General features: G+C 36.1%; 1 protein-coding gene across 1 annotated transcript in view; it reads left to right on the forward strand.

Annotated features, from left to right (window-relative positions):
* RTTN (rotatin) overlaps positions 1–17,887 on the forward strand; it is a 251,719-nt gene that overhangs the window by 129,765 nt on the left and 104,067 nt on the right. The window contains 8 exon segments of the mRNA XM_043993343.1: positions 5,062–5,281; positions 5,925–5,938; positions 7,808–7,844; positions 7,846–7,909; positions 7,912–7,922; positions 10,473–10,631; positions 14,107–14,221; positions 16,553–16,623. Of these exon segments, the coding sequence (XP_043849278.1) occupies positions 5,062–5,281; positions 5,925–5,938; positions 7,808–7,844; positions 7,846–7,909; positions 7,912–7,922; positions 10,473–10,631; positions 14,107–14,221; positions 16,553–16,623 (691 nt within the window).

The raw sequence follows: 17,887 nt of genomic DNA on the forward strand, positions 1-17,887 counted from the left end.
GAGGATCACTGAAGGAATATGAGAAGTGATATTTTGGAGGGTGTATACTATAGACCCCCTGGTGTAAGGTCTAAAATTCTAGCTGTGATATCTAAAATCTAATGAGTGGTTGCCTTAAATTAGAAACATATAGCACCAATCTTTGGGCATTAAGTATTTATTAAAGTACATTTGGGGTTAGTAAAGATAAACACATAGATAAAGAACGAGAACTTTCTACTCTCCCTATTCTGCCTGTCCCTGCCACCAAACCGAAGTCTGGTTATGAAAAGACCTCGCTTCTCCACGGCTTCTCCCAGAAGCCCCCTGTGATACTGGAGACAGGGCCGTCCACACACACATAGCTCCAAGCTAATTGGCTGGTAACACTGATTGACAGGACCCACAGGTGGCAGACACAACTTCTGGACGCCAAAGTCACATGTTTTCTTTTCAGGCCAGAGCTCACAATGTTCCTCCTAGCAGGTGGTATTATTCCAGTTCTCACACTGGGAAGCATGAAAATTTCATATTGTACCAGCTGGGGCCTTAATTTATCCAAACATTTGCTGTAGCTGTCTTTCTGTCAAAAGCAAAAGAACTAATGAATTCGGGAGTTGCCTTAATGATAATTACATTTGTCACAGAGTGGAGGAAGATATGAGGGGAAAAGGAACTGCTATTGTGGATTTGATTCTAAACAAGAATAGGCTATTGAACAAGAAAATACAGAAAAATTGGAGGACAAGTAACTGCTCCATTATAGAGTTGGTGATTAAAGAGAAGAGTTCTTCTGCACCCTAAGTTTTAGGAGAACACATCTCAGAGTTCTGAGAAAGTTTGTGTGTGTGTGTGTGTGTGTGTGTGTGTGTGTGTGTGTGTGTGTGTGTGTGAGAGAGAGAGAGAGAGAGAGAGAGAGAGAGTGATTCATTATCTTAAATACTTTGAAAGGGAAGAATGAAATACTAGAGAAGCTGAAATTAGCATGATCTAGAGAGCTGCCTAAAGAGACCTGTATGTTGCAAAGGGAATTTGAAAAATTAGAATTTTTTAAAAGACCTGTTTGAAAAACTGGAAGAAAAAACAAGTGGATGAGGATGAAGACAAAAAAGGAGTATTCCCTTCTAAGAATAGTGTCAGGAGTAGATTCTCAGACTGAACTGAGGGTGACAATGAGTGTTTAAAACAATAAAAACAGGTTTTATTAGTTTTGTTAGGGGCAGGAGGAGTATCAAAGAAGGGATAGAGTTGTTGCTTTGGGTCAGTGGGGGTAATAATGCTGCATAATTGTGAGAAAGTTGAACTGCTGTTTCAAGGAGAAGAGAACAAAAATGGTAACTAGGAAGCTGAAACTAAAGGAGATAATAAGAAAATAGCCAGAACCCTTAGTGAATTTAAGTCATAAAATCTGGATGAACTACAAACTAGAGTACTGAAAGAATGTACAATTCTTGAGTCACTGTTGGAAATCTTTGTAAAAAGATCCTAGTGATGAGGAGCAGTGTTTCATGTCTTAGAGAAGGGCACAAATTGTCCCAATTTTCAAAACAGGGAGGAGGGTATACAAGTTCTAGACTGTTGCAGTGAGCTTCATTTTGTTTCTAGGCAAAAATTTAAAACATAATTATAGGAATATGTGAAAACTTAGAAAGAGAAACAAGAAGAAACAAAAGCCACTATGGCTTCATCAGATGGATGACAGACTAACCACATTTCATTTGTTTTTTTTTTAAACAGGAATAACAACACTGATAGAGTAGAGGAATGTTGTAGAGATAGCATACTTAGATTTTAGTAAAACGTTTTATACAATTTCTTGTGTTGTTCTTAGGGACAATCACAACTTCTGCTTTATTTAGAGTACCTAAAGCACATTATATTTTGTTTCATCCTCTTATTTCTACACTGTCTGCTCCATTGTTATTTTAAGAGCCCTTGTAGAATTGCTGAAATACCATTTCCTTTCTCTGGAGATTTTGACTCAGTTTCCCTTATTGGGAAGTATTTCTTCATTTAGATCCCTTTTTTCTCTCAATGTTAATTCATTTCTCTAAAGTTCTCTAAAGTTCATTTCTAAAGTTGAGTAAGGACTCAACTTTAATTTGTAAGTCATGGGCTGATTCTCCCCCCCCCCCCCAGTTCTTTTTCCTTTTTTCTTTTTTGGTAAGGCCCAGAGATCCTGTGCCTCTTCAAATTTTCCAGCTGCAAATATTGTGCTTCCCTCTGGGAATGTAAATGAGTGGATATTGCTTGCTATAGAGCATATAAACACATTTTTACATTTAAATTAATAGTTAAAACTCCTTTCCTCCCACTTATTAGGATCTTTGTTTATTGAAAGGTTATGCCCCCTTCCTTATGGAATCTGAGCTAGCATTACTATTTAGCAATTCAAGAGAAAAAAACCTTATGTAGATTCGATAAGGCTTTGGATCCTTATTCCAAGTGAACAACTCAAGGCAATTCTGACATTTGCCAGTAATTAAAAAAAAAAACTCCCTTGGAAGATTCCTGCCCATATTAATTGACTAGCATCCCATAAATGTTAATTGTTTCTTGCTTTCTTTTACTTTTGCCTCTAAAAGCTGAGAAAATCTCCCCTTTTCTCCTCAACAGTAACTTCATAGTTAAGTGTTTACCTAGGGCCAAACTAAGAGCACTTGGTATCATAGATAAGACCTTCTATAACCACCTTGTTAGCTGACCTTGATTAAATCAGAAAATATTCAAATCTTATACTCTCATGCTCCTTGACCAGTTATTATACTCAAAGATTTCAAAGTGTAGATTTGGAGGTGGAAGTAATAGGTAGCATCATGTTATCTAACAATCATCTTCCCAGAACCTTTCCAAAAGAAGAGCATTACCAGGGATAGAGTTTTTTTCTTGTAAAAAAGAGACAGCTGGGAAGTTGTTCTGAAGCAGGAGGAAAATTGAGGAAAAAGGGAAGAGAAGGAGGAAGAGGAAGAGAGGAGAAGTAGGAGGAGGAGGAGGGGGAGTAGGAGGAGGAAGGCAAAGAAGAGCAGGAGGAGGAAGGGGAGAAGGAGGAGGAGGAAGTAGAGGGGGAGGAGGAGGAAGGGGATGGGGAAGAGGGGGAGGAAGAAGGGGAGGAGGAACAGAAGGAGGAGGAGGGGGAGGAGGAAGAATTTAGAGGACTTTTATATCTTTCCCTAATGTAGACATTGATTTGGGTGTCTGAAGCATGCCATTGTCCCACTGTCCCACAATCAGATTGGTGGTTAAGAATATCCTTTAATAAGTCTCTTTTGGAGATATAAATTTTTTCTTTCTTTTTCCCTTCCCTGTTGTAAATAATGGGTTATCATATAATTATACTAACATAGATTTAATTCTGAAAGGAACCTTAGAGAACAACTATTCCAATCCCCGTATTTTACAGATGAGGAAACTGAGGTCCAGGCAAGTAAAGGGATTTCCCCATAGTCAGTGATAAGCATCTATTATGTGCCAGGCACCATGCTAAGCACTGGGGGTTACAAAGAAAGATAAGACAGACGCTTCCTTTGGGGAATTCACAACCTAACTATATGAAGAATAAATAGGAAATAAGCAACAGAATGAAGGTACTAGAATCAAAAGGTGTTGGGAAAGGCTTCCTGTAGAAAGTGAGATTTAAGCTGCAGGGAATCCAGGTAACTGAAATAAGGAAGGAAAACATTTTCTGTTTGAAGATAGCCAATGAAGATGCCTGAAGTTGGGAGATAGTGTCTTGTGTGAGGAAAAATCAGGGTGGGGCAGTGCCACTGGATTGAAGATATTTGGGGATTGAGAGGGAGGGAGGGTAAGGTATAAAAATACTGGAAAGGTGTGTGTGTGTGTTTGTGGGACTAGATTATGAAGGGATTTGAATGCCAAATTGCTAAATTGTAATTTTGTAATTGATCCTGGAGGTGATAGGGAGCTACTGAATGTCAGATGAACTAGAGTGAGGAGAGACTTGAAAGAAGAACCAAACAAGCTATTGTAATAATCCAGTCAGAAGGAGTTGAAGACTTGTACTGGTGGTGGCAGTATTAGAGAAGGGAGTGTATTAGAGACATGTTCACAAAATATTGTATAATGGAGGGGGACAGTGAGAGAGATAGTGGAGTCCAGGTTGACACTTAGGTCACAAGACTCAGGGACTCCAAAATTAACTAAAAAATTTTGCACCTAAAATTACATTAAGCACCATCATCTAGTGAAGCCAAAGACTGTGGAAGAGGGGGTTGGAATGAGGGTCAGGGAGCAGCTAGGTGGCACAGTAGATAAAGCACCAGCCCTGGATTCAGGAGGACCTTAGTTCAAATCCAGCCTTAGACACTTACTAGTTGTGTGACCCTGGTCAAGTCACTTAACTCATTACCCTGCCCCCCCCCCCAAATGTTGAAATGAGAGTGGGAACAACAGGAGTTGTAGGCTGAGTTGGTGTTTAATTTTGTTTCCTGTAAAATTTGCTTTGTAGTGAGCTCTTTCAGTTTTCCCCTTCCTGAACTGTTGAATTTGAGTGTCTTTGGTATTTAGGGTAGTTGAGGAAGAGCTTCATCCTGGGTTATTATATCTTATTTTGTCATCTTCCTAGTGGTTTTCAACTTCCAGCAAATTTATTTTGTACTGGTAGGTTGCGCATAATGGTATTAACCTTTATTAAAGCACTATTTACAAAACTTTTTTTTTTAAGAAGACATCACTATATATCCCTTTTGTCAGCTAAATAGAGATAATTTTTAATGTGAATAACGTGATTTTGGGGGGCTTTTTTTAATCCTCAAGAGTACAAGTTTTAAAAGTCCAAGGTATAATACTGTTTCACTGTCATTTTCTGTCATTATATTTAGTAATAACACTAATGTTTCCATCATAATTATTTCTTTTCTTTTTTTACTCTATGTCCTGCCGTTCATTTATAGTTTACTGCTTTTACTTAAGGGTGTTCATTTTATGAAAATAGTATTTTTGACAACTTTCTTACTTTTATGATGACAATAAGTAACAAGTACCTCGGTACAGCTAATAAAATGGCCCATTAAATTGACTTACACCTGTGCTGTTGTTGATTTTCCCCCCCTCTTGTATACATAGGAAGTCCTTGGAACTTATTTATGTTTTCAAGACACAGCTAGCTCTGAAACTGCTACAATGCCTGAGAGTAACAGATGCGCCTCATTTTTATGGACTACCTTCCCTCGAGAGAACATTACAAGGAATGGTTCATATCACAGCAGTCCCAGGATGGAGTTCTCATTCTACTGTAACTGAGCCATTCTCTATTTGTACAAAATACTTGTCAGGCCTTCTTGAGGTAGCTAGTATTTTCTTTACTGTTGTAATTAATTGTTTAGTATCATTATACCTTTTTGGTATTAGTAGGTTAGTTGATTTTTGAAAAACTTTCACAATAGCTAAATGTGTTTGATAGTTTTTTTCTGATACTTTTAAAGATGTGGGGACTAGGACTTTGAATTTAGTTTTCTTATTCTGGATTGAATATTAATTAGTTGCAGATGAGAATGAGAACAAACATCTATATAGGTTTCTATAATGGCCATAGGCCCTAGGGTTCATCATCACAAATAGAGACGGTCTGTATCTTCCCTATTTAAAAAAAAAACCAACAAAAAACCCCAAACCATTTAAATTTTTAGGATTCTTTTACTCATGTTTTAAATATAGTGTTTAATGAACACTATATTTAACTATACTTAAAAATTGGCCTTTTAAAATAAGCAATAGTAATAAAAATTGGCAATTTAGGTTGAGTTCAGCCTTTTACTTAAGATACAGAAAGAATGATTTAAGTGAAGGAGAAAGAGAATGTTTGACTGTTGGGGTTGGTTTTAAGTTTATATTATCTTGTTGGATTCATTGTTATATGATCTTTCATTTAAAGTTCAGCCTCCAATGTTTTGCTCTTAAACCCAATAATGTTTTTGTTACTTCTTCAGTTACATAAAGAATGGTATAGTTTTTTCCAGCATATTTTAGTATCCAACAAACTCTTAGTTATCCTGTGCTAATCAATATAGTCCCTAAAATAGCTTGTCTATAGTAGGTTTAATTTTGTTTGAATAGTTAGAAAAACTTAGGGAAGAACATTAAAAAATAAATAGAAGTATTTCCAAGTGCTTTTACAGTTCAATTTCAAGTTTACAGTGTATTCTTATTAAGATCTATTCCAAATTTCCCTTTGGATAATTTCTGACAGAAATAGGAGGATTCCAAGTTGATAAGTCCTCGAGTAGAAGAAAAGAATGTAATCTTGTTACCTACAGTCTCATTTGGTGTGTACACAAAGATTATAGGATATTCAGTATAGCATTCCAAATTAAAAGTGACTGTGACTGAGCTTTGAGGAATCTATGTGGGGATTAGTTTACAGTCAAAAGATCCCATACATCTCTTTAAAAAACAGGACAATTCACATTTATATTGCACTTTAAGAGTTTATACAGGATTTTTCTCACAAAAATTGTGTAAGGTATGCAGTATAAGTGTTTATTAATCTTGATTTTAGAGATGGGTGAGAACTGCTTTTGTTACAAGTTAAGTGTTTTCCAAAGGGCTCACAGTAAATATACATCAGGTATGTGGAGAGTTAGATTTAGTCTCTTTATCTGGGTAACATCAATCTCGCTTCTTTTGTCACCTTGCACATTTTACTTTTTCTGTAGTCCTTAGTCACTCGTCAGTAAATGAAAAGATATGACTAATGGTGCTGGGTGGCACAGAGGATACTGTGCTGTACCTGGGGTCAGGAAGTTCTGAGTTCAAATTCAGCCTCAGATATTTACTATATAAGGATTATGTAGAATTATAATACATTTATAATTATAAATGAAAAGTCATGTTTGTATATTTACTTTTGGATTTTGCAAATACTTTCCTCACTAACAATATTGTGATGTGCATGGTACAAGTAGTAGTATTTTTTATCAGGTGAAAAGACTACCAGGAGAATGAAGTGATTTACTCAAGATCATATGGCTAGTAAATAGAGAAGCCAACATTTGAACCTCTGTCTCCTGACTTAAGTCCATTATTTCCTTCAACCATACTCTTTTGCCCAAATTCTAAGGAAAAGTACATTTCAAGAGAATGTTCTCTCTTTATGAGTTCATGATTTTAATTCATTGACATCAGTAGAATTTTGTTTTCTTATATTTATACCAGCTCAGTAAAGGCTACCATTGGAATTGTTTTTATATTTGATTTTCTGGTCATTTCTTCCTTCTATGTGAGGCGTGGGAGGAACTGCTTTGTCCTTCATGGGAAAGGGTGTCACAAAGAGCACAGTTCTTTGCTTGTTACATCTGTCCCATGAGATGATGAATGCGAGGGCCAATAGCTTGGTGAGAGCCCCCCAAACTTGGCCCTTAGCTTGTCTTCTGTATAGTTTTGGCTTAAAAACAGAAATGCTGTAAGAACTCTGGTAGTTGAATCTTTCATGAAGATAATCTCTTTCCTTTTCTCTTTTATAAGGCCAAGTGATTTTCAGTTAAGATATTATTTAAAATTTGGAAAGGCTTAAACTAACATGGTTTCATTTTAATTTTATTTTTTAAAGCAATAACTTTTTTCATTAGACTAACTCAGTGTTAATATTAATTATACTTGGAAAAATATACTTATAATTTTAATTCTAAATCTTGGTGCTTAGTTTTTAAAAATGTTTGATTGAAATGACTTTTGTAAAGCAATGCTTGAATATTGTTTACATGCCTTTTTGTTATTTTATCAGTAAATTGTCCTACATTCTTACTTACTTTACTGTTGGACTTTGAAAGTCTAGATTTATTAAAGGCTCATTTTCTTTTTTTTCTTAATGTAGGGATTGGATTTCAATGTGGTGGTCCCTGCCTTATGATAGGTAACAGTGAGGAACAAAATCTTACTCAACAGGGACTGGCTTGGTTGATTCCATTATGGGTTGATGGGATCCAGAGGTTAGTATAAAATTGGGGGATCTCAACTTTTATGTTAGTGTTTATTATGTGGGAAGGTATAAAAATTAAAACATTTCAAATGCAGAAATACATCAGTGGCTCTACTTAAATATAAATGTGTATATCTATAGTATATACATGTTATATATTATAGGGATATACAGTACATATATACTTTATACCCATACCTATACATAGGTATTGGCTAAATATTTGTGCATGGGCCTGTACTTTATAAAATTATTTGCTACTTATATATTAATGGCTATTGTACCAATATTGGCAGTAAGTATTTATTATTAATTAATATTATATATTAGTAAAGTACTGACCACATGTCTCCCTGACTTCCCCACTAGCCACAGGCTTACAGGCCTAAACAATTACATATCCAGAGTTCTGAGCTGAGAGACAGAGAGACAGAGACAGAGACAGACAACCCGGGTGTGTCAGGGGTTTTATTCCCCTTAGATAGAGGTGGGTCACCTTACATTGATCTAAGCTAATTGGTTATAGCATCATTTGGCTCCATTGATTGACATGAATTGAGCAATGGTCTTAGAGAGGGCAAATTCCAAAGTTTAGGTGCTTTTTCTCCCTAGCTAAAGAAAAGAATCAATCTTCATTCCTTTTGTTCACCTGAGGGCTTGCCCTGACCTGGATTAAAACTTCCTCCTAAGAATTGAACTTTCTGAAGTGGGGGGGGGGTGGAGAAGAAAAGGTATCTGTGGGTTCCCCCAGAAATTCATTATTAATAATTATTTCCTCACACACATACACACACACACACACACACACACACACACACACACACACACACACACACACACACACACACTGAACTAAAGCGATCACACAGTCCTGCAAAAAAACCCTAACATGCAACGTAATTTATAATATTCATTACTTATAAATTTCTTTTGCTTGTTTTACTGATGTTGATGGCATTTTTAAAACAATTATGTCACATAACAGTGGTGAAAGAAGAAGCAACCTTGCTTTTCTCCTTTTGTTGCTTATTTTTTATTAACTGGGAGAGTTCTAGTATTCATCCATTGCTAATAATGCTAGCATTTGGCTTTAGATATATACTTCAAATTTTTTTAAAAAAGTTATTCTGGGGGCAGCTAGATGGCGCAGTGGATAAAGCACCGGCCCTGGATTCAGGAGGATATGAGTTCAAATCTGGCTTCAGACACTTAACATTTACTAGCTGTGTGACCCTGGGCAAGTCACTTAACCCCAATTGCCTCACCAAAAAAAAAAAAAAAAGTTATTTTGTGATCATGCTTTGTTGGGTCTGGTATAAATTTGTGTTGTACTTTGTCAGATGATTTTTCTATATCGATTGATATAATCAGATAGTTTGGTATTTAAAAATCATTATGAATTATGTCAATTATTTTCAAGGATGTTGAAGCATTCTTTAAAATCAGAGTGTCAGTGCCATAAAAATTTTGACACTGTAGCATGTAATTTCTTTTCTAAGTATTTGTTTTAGTCTAATTATTTTTCCTTGCTTCATTCTCTTAGGTGTTATTCAGTATGTTGTGTACTGAAATAGTGGAAAGACTGTCTTACTTATTCCCACTAAGTAGATTAAGAACACGTATTGCCCACTGTCCCTGTGGATACCTTAAAAAAAACAATAGATGGGGCAGCTAGGTGGCGCAGTGGATAGAACACCGGCCCTCGAGTCAGGAATACCTGAGTTCAAATCCGGCCTCAGACGCTTGACACTTACTAGCCGTGTGACCCTGGGCAAGTCACTTAACTCCAATTGCCTCCCCCCCAAAAAAATTAAATTAAATTAAAAAACAATAGACTCCTTCATGATTCTTAGAAAAATATAATCTGTCAGTCAGCTTGTGAAAGTTATTTTTAATTATTTATTTTTATTTAGGTAATACGCAGCCTAGTAATCATTTAACCTATAGTCTTAAACAATGATTTAATTTAAATGTTCTATTTTCAATTAGTCATTCAGTAAACATTTAGTAAGTGCCTACTATCTGCCAAGCACTGTGCTAAATTCTAAGGATATAGCCACCAAAACCAAACAACCAAATAAACAAATAACTAAATAAGGCAGTCTTTATTCTTAAGGAGCTTACAATCTAATGCAGGAAGGTTATACACAAAAGGAATCTGAAAGGGAGGGAGTAACCTGCCTGCAGACATTATGGAGAAGTCCAAAAGAGTGCAGCCATTTGGAAACTGCATAGATGCCTAGCCTATGCACCCTACTTAAATGGAGATTTTTTTTTTTTTTAATGGAACTCTTCACTTTGCTCTCCACATAGAGGGGTCCCAAGAGCAGATGGGTACTGATGAGGTATATCAAGACTGATATGATCTTGCTGCATAAGGAGGTTCCTGAAGGTATGGTGGAGAAGTCTAATAAGCAAGAGCAGTTTTTGATTAATTATGTTCAAATACTTGAACCAGGTTCATAGTTGTTCTGTTTGAAATGTCTTAAAACCTGTAGAAATTGATTAAAAAAAATGGTAAGGTAGTTTAGTTTAACACATTTTTTTTGTTGTTAAATAGGTGAGGTTCACATCGCTGGCGATAGGAGCAACTCTAACTTCTGATAAAGCTGGATGTATTGCCTTAGCCAACAGTTGTCAAAACATTTCTGGTGGACTTTGGGCCACGGTGATGAACATTCTTCTGGATCATTCAGAATGTAGTATGGTTCGCAGAGAGGTATGAAAATATATTAATTCAATAACTTAATTTCATATATAACACAAAAATGGAAATTTTTTTGCTCTTTTTCTTTGAAATATCATTGAAAATTTGGTCATAAGCAGTATAATTCTTGGTACTTTGTATATTAGTTCACAATGGAAGTAACACTTTCTGATGCTGTAATAACTGCTATTTGATATACATTAGAGACTACTTACTGATCTCTCCTGGATCACTGGATTGTTGTGGTGGAAGGGTTTGTGTAGCTTAATGGAACTTTGAGCTATGCCATGCAGAGTTACCCAAGATGGATAGATCAGAGTGGAGAGTTGGAGAAGGAAATGGCAAACCACTCCAGTTATCTTTGCCAAGAAAAACCCACAGACGGTATTAAAATTATAAAAGAGATGACATTAGAAGATGAGCCCCTCAGGTCAGAAAGTGTCCAATATTCTAATGGGGAAGAGTGAAGGAGATAGCTACAAGTAGCTCTATTACAAATGAAGAGACTAGACCAAAGCTGAAAGGAAACCCAGCTGCAGGTGCATCTGGTGATGAAAGGTCCAATGCTATAGAGATTAGTATTGTATAAGAACCTGGAATGTAAAATTTATGAACCAAGGTAGCTGGATTTAGTCAAACAGGAGATGGAAAGATTAAACATCAATATTTTATGTGTCAGTGAACTTAAATGGATGGGAATTGGTGAATTTAATTCAGGTGTTTATTACATATACTACTGTGGGCAATAATCCCTTAGAAGAAGTGGAGTAGCCCTCATAGTTAATGAAAAAAAGATGAGAAAAGCAGTACTGAGGTATAATCCTAAAATCCTTAAAATCCAAAGAACTGTTCAGCATCACAGTAATACAGGTCTCTTTTCCAGTCACTGATGCCAAAGAGACCAAAGTTGATCAGTTTTAAGAAGACCTATAACATCTTTGAGAAATCCCCCCCCCCCAAAAAAAAAAGTCTGATTCATCATAGGGGATCAGAATACTAAAATAGGAAATCAAAAGATAATTGGAATAACAGGCAAGTTTGGCCTTGGCATACAAATGAAGCATGGGAGAGACCAATAGAATTTTGTCAAGATAATTCTCTGGTCATAGCAAACACTCTTTTTCAACAACCCGAAAGATGACTGTACAGATGGACATCACCATATGGTCAGTATGAGAGATTGATTACATACTTTGCAGCCAAAAATGGATAAATTCTTTAGAGTCAGTTAAAACAATACCTAGAGCCGACTGTGGCTCAGATCATGAGCTTCTTGCAGAATTCAGACTTAAAATTGAAGAAAATAGGGAAAACATCAGATCATATAGATGTGAGCTAAACAATATCCTTTATGGATATGAAGTGAAAGTAATGAATATTTTAAGGGATTAGATCTGGTAGATATAGTGCCTGAAAAACTATGCACAGAGCTTTGTAATATTGTTTAACAGGCCACAACAGCAACAACAAAAACATCCCAAAGAAAAAGAAGAGCAAGAAAGCAAAATGGCTTTCTGATAAGGCTTAACAAATGGCTGAGGAAAGAAGGAAAGGAAAAGGAGAAAGGGAAAGATATACCCAGCTGAATGCAAAATTCCAGAGAATAGCAAGGTTTTCTTAAATGAAATCGAAAACAATAGAATGGGAAAGATAAGAGACCTCTTCAAGAAAATTAGAGATATGGGGAAAATTTCATGCAAAAAAATGGACAAAATAAAAGACAAAATGGTAGGGGACTTAACAGAATTTAACAGAAACAGAAAAGATTAAGAAAAGGTGGCAAGAATACACAAAAGAACCATATAAAAAAGATCTTAACATCACTGATAACCACGATAGTGTGGTTATTGATCTCAAGCCAGACATCTTAGAAAATGAAGTCAAGTGAGCCTTAGGAAGCTTTAATAAGAGTAAGGCTAGGGGAAATGATGGAATTCCAGCTGAGCTATTTAAAACCTGTAGGGACCAATTTTTAATTGGGGAGTGTTAGCTAGGGGGCTTGCCGCAATATTGGGACAAGGAAGGAGACCAATAGCCTCCCTCAAAACAGAGCAGGATTTATTTAACAAGAACGAACTTAAAAAAACACAAACAAGATCAGTAGGATTAAGGGAAAGGAAATAAAATGGGGAAAGGGAAATAATACAACCTGAATAACACCATCACCCAGGAATCAACTGAGAACACACAGCAAAATCCTGTTGCCTTCCAGCTTCAAGCTAGAATGGTGAAAAAACCTCCCTTGGTCTGACCACACGCAGCCCCAAGCCAATTGGCTGGCAGCTCTGACAGTCACACAACTGCCCTCACTGGGCTTCCAGTCATTATAATTTTGCCAGGCCCATGTAGGCGTCGGCAAGTGGTGATGATGTGAGGTGTACAGCGCCATGGCAACGGCTACAACCAGTGAGTGGAGGCCATTTGCAGAGGCGCTGGCCTGAGCTCCAGGCCAGTTGAGCTCGCCAGGGTTTTTAAAATTCTAGCCAAAAGATTTGCGTCACAAAAACCTCAAAAACAATTAATTCTATACAAACCCTAAAAGAAGGGGCAGCTAGGTGGTGCAATGGGTTAGAGCATTGGCCCTGGATTCAGGAGGACCTGAGTGCAAATCCGGCCTCAGACATTTGACACTTACTAGTTGTGTGACTCTGGCCAATGTCAACTTAACCCTCATCACCCGCCACCAAAAAAAAAAAAAAAAAAAGATCAGTGTATGGTCCAGTGCTAAAGAAGGGACAATGCCAAGAATATTTATATTACTGAACGATTTGCAACTGCATTTCACCATGCCAGCAAATTTATGCTTCAGATTCTACAAGTGAGTTTCAGCAATACATGAACTAAGAATTACCAGAAAAGGGTAGTTTTGAAAGAGTCAGAAGAACAAGTAACCACATTACCAAAATTCATTGGATTATGGAGAAAGCAAGGGAGTTTCTAGAAAAACATTTACTTCTGCTTCATTGACTACACTAAAGCTTTAATTGTGTGGATCACAGACAAAATGTGAGAAATCCTCAGAGATACGGGAGTATCTGGCTTGTCTTACTTGTTTCCTAAGGAACCTGTATGTGGGTAAAGAAGCAATAGCTAGAACCAAACATGGACCAGCTGGTTTGGATTAAGATTGGAAAAGGAGCACCACTAGGCTGTGTATTTTATTTAACTTATATCGGAGAGTACATCATGTGAAATGCCAGGCTGGATGAAGAAAAAGCTGAATTAAGGTTACTGGGAAAAATATCAACAATTCCAGATATGCAGACAATACTTCTCTGGATGGCAGAGAGCTAAGAAGAATTTAAAAGCTTCTTGATGAGTGTGACAGAGGGAGAGTTTAAAAGGTGGTTTGAAGCTTAACAAAAAAACAAAACAAAACCAAAAACAACCACCCAAATCTAGATCTTGGCAAGTGGTCTCTTACTTCCTGTCAAATAGAGGGGAGAAAAAATGCAGCAGTGTTAGATTTTATATTCTTGTGCTCAAGATCACTGCAAACAGTGATTGCACTCAGGAAATTTACAAAGGACGCTTGCTGCTTGAAAGAAAAGCTATGGCAAATCTGGACAGCATACTAAAAAAAGTTATGCTTGCTGAAAAAGGTTTGTATAGTCAAAGCTATGTTTTTCCAGTAGCAGTGTATGACTGTGAGAGTTGGAATAATAAGAAATCAATCTTGTCCACTGATTTTCAGTCCACTGATTTTTTCACTAACACCAGGCTACCTTTTATGACTATTTATTTCTTTTAAAGTCCAGAGCAAAACTAATATGTTGATGTCTTCCCTCTGTTGATTGTTTTAATTTTATTCTCTGTATATCTTGTTTGTATATAGTTGTTTATATAGCTCTCTCCTTCTTTAGGAGATAGGGACTGTCTTTCTCTTCTTCTTCTTCTACCAATGACATGTTGCCTGACTGTTGTTGTTGTTGAGTCTTTCAGTTGTATACTGACTCTTTGTGACCCTGTTATGAGGTTTTTCTTGGTAAAGAAACTAGAATGGTTTCCATTTCCTTCTCCAGTAGAATAAGGGCAAACAGATGTTAAGTGATTTGTCCATGGTCATATATCTAGTGAGTTGTCTTAGGCCGAGTTTGAACTCAAACCTTCCTGATTCAGGCCCAGAGCACTATCCATTGAGTCACTTAACTGCCTAGTTGCCTCTGCCAGGCACATAGTAGTAGAGCTTCAGTGATAGTTAATTGACTGACTGGATATAAGAATAAATATAATTGGGTTCACAGAATCATCACAGGCTTAGAAAACCTGGAAACTTAGAGATCACTTAGTTCACCTTGTCTAATTACATAACTGTCAGCACTCAGGCCCTGAGAAAACTAATTGGCTTGTTCAAGGTCACACAGAACTTGGTCTTTGAATCAAAGCCCTCTGACCCCAAATCCAGCACTCTTGCCACCACAACAAGCTGCTTCCCCATCCATGTAGGAAGTATCAGGTTGCATTCAAAGCCATTTCTTCTGATTACTGAAACCAGGCATATATTCAGTACATTCCATTAAAGAAAGATTCCATTTCTCTTGCAGATCTGAGTTATTTTTTAGAAATTTTTTTCATTCCAGAAGTTAAAGTTGTGAGATACTTCTCTGCCTGCCTGCCTGCCTTTCTGTCTGTGTCTGTCTGTCTGCCTGCCTGTCTGTCAATCATTCTTTCTATGTTTTTGTAGTTGTTTCTGGACCAGACTTGGAATTAGAATTAAATGGTACACTACTAGACCATTAACTTTTGACCATAGGAGATTTGGCTGATAGCATAGTTAGGATATTTATGATTCAGCAGTGATTCAGCTTTGTATAGGCCCTATGTTTCCTCATTTGCCATGGTGACATAGAAAAATATGTTAAGCCTGAGGAGCCTCAGTTTTCCTAATATCTTTGTATTTTTCACTTAGGCAACTAGGACCAATTAAGTCTCAGGAACAGTTTCCTTCCCTTTTAGTGAAAAGCTAGCCTATCCTATGTGGAAAAATATGTTATTTTTCTACAGAGTGGTGAATGTACTCATTCATTTCAAAATAAATTCAATGTCTATCTAAAGGGTACTTGTGGTAATAATAACCAATTCATGGGGTTGCTAGGTGGCATAGTGAATAAAGCACTGGCCCAGGATTCAGAAGGACCTGGGTTCAAATCCTGCCTCAGACACTTGATACTTACTATCTGTGTGACCCTGGACAAGTCCATTAACCCATCTTGCCCCACAAAGAACAATTAAAAAAAACAAATAATAACCAATTCAGTATTTGGGTGAGGGTCACTCACTTTTAGATGTTCTTTTATTTCAAAATTATTTATAGTTAAAAAGATTTTAATTAGGTTTTGGAGTTATATTAACATATACACACACACAGATACACACATATAAATGTATTAGCTTCAGAGTTACCATCTTTATTTTTTTGTGGGGACAATATTAAAATTAGTTTACATCTTTTGAGCCCACATCTACTCATGGGAAGTGAGAAAATTCTATTTTAATTTTGGCTGCTTTCACCAGGTTTTAATTGTGTATAATGTTAATTTTTTGTTTCAGGTTCCATATTTGAATCAAGTATTTACTGAGAGGATATTTAATGCATACATAGTATTTTGATTTTAGAAAAATTGACACATAGTGACAAAATATTTCTTAGTAGAGATAATTCATATTTTCATTTATTGGTTTGAAACACCAGATAGTAAAAGAGTAAAAGGAAATTGGCTGAGCAAAAATAATTGTGTTCTTTTTTTAGGTCATTATCTTATCTATAAGATTGACATAATTATCCATGTTCTTGAAGACCATGAGCCATAGGTTGTAGACTTTCATTTGCAAATTATCTATGATATACTTGATTACCAAATTAATACACATTGGTGATTTTTTGATACGACAGAAAGGATGGCATGTATTGATGTTCTTTTCATTTTTTTTAGGCTGCATTTATCTTCAGAACCTATTAGTAATTCCGTTTGCTACAGATGACAACCATGATTATTCTTGGCATGTGAGTAACTCTTAAAAAACATTCAATGTAGTGCCTGATAGGTGAAAAGTTTTCAATGGTATTCGTTTCATTTTGAAATAAAATTAAGATGGTGGTTATTATGAAGACTTTCAGAAAACAGATTTAGTAAGGCAATAATGAACTAATTATTCTTTCAGATACTGCAAATAATATTCTAGCTTTTTGAAAGGCATGATTTAAAAATATTCTCTTCTCTCCAAAATACTTAGCAAGCAAAAGGAAAAATTTTAAAAAATTGTTTATAATAAAATATGTATTATTAATAAACTTGTTTGTGTTCATTTTTCTGAATATAATAGTTTGATGCTGGGTTCCCATTAGATTGGTTAGTTCATAGTCTAGATTTTAATTCATCCTTAATGTCTCTAATACTGCAAGGTACTTTTAGGGATAAAAAACAAAAATAATGTAAAGACCTTACTCTCTCTAACCTTACTGAGGGAAAGCAAAATATATTTCTGTCCTTTTATCTATCCAAATGGCATTTATCCTTCAAGGTCCATTTCAGTCTTGGCTTCATCTTTTTATGTTCGCTTTTTGCTAACTATTGGGGACAAAATGACATAAATGAAACAATTCCTATTCTCAACGAGCTTACCTTCTACTGTGAGGATACAACATGAACACAAACAACATAGGAATAATTGAGAGAGATAACACTAGGGTAATGAAAGAAGTCATCATTGAGAATATAGAAACCTCAGCTGGATTTTGAAGGAAGATAATAAATTTAGTTATGGAGATGAGGAGGGAAGTGTAATCAAACCATGGATGATGCTTATGAGAATGTCTAAAGGCATGCCCTATTGTTATGAATTCAGCAAATATATTTTGTTGTTTAGTAGTTTTTTAGTTGTATCTACTATGATCCTTTTTTTGGTTTTCTTGGCAAAGATACTGGAGGGTTTGCCATTTTCTTCTCCAGCTTATTTTACTGGTGAGGAAATTGAGGCAAACAGGATGAATGACTTGCCCACTGTCACATGGCTAGTAAGTGTCTGAGTCTATATTTGAACTCAGGTCTTTCTTGACTCCAGACATGACACTCTATCCACTGTGCCACCTAGTTTTACTTAAGTTCAAATGTTGCCTCAACACTTACTAGTTGTATGATCTTGAGCAAGTCAATTAATTGCTGTTAAGGTCAAATAAGATAAGTTCATAAAGCTATTTGTAAATATTAAAATCATATAAAATCCTAATAATGTCTTTTTTTGGGGGGGGCAATGAGAGTTAAGTGACT

Source organism: Dromiciops gliroides, chromosome 1 (assembly GCF_019393635.1).
Source record: "Dromiciops gliroides isolate mDroGli1 chromosome 1, mDroGli1.pri, whole genome shotgun sequence".
NCBI lineage: Eukaryota > Metazoa > Chordata > Mammalia > Microbiotheria > Microbiotheriidae > Dromiciops > Dromiciops gliroides.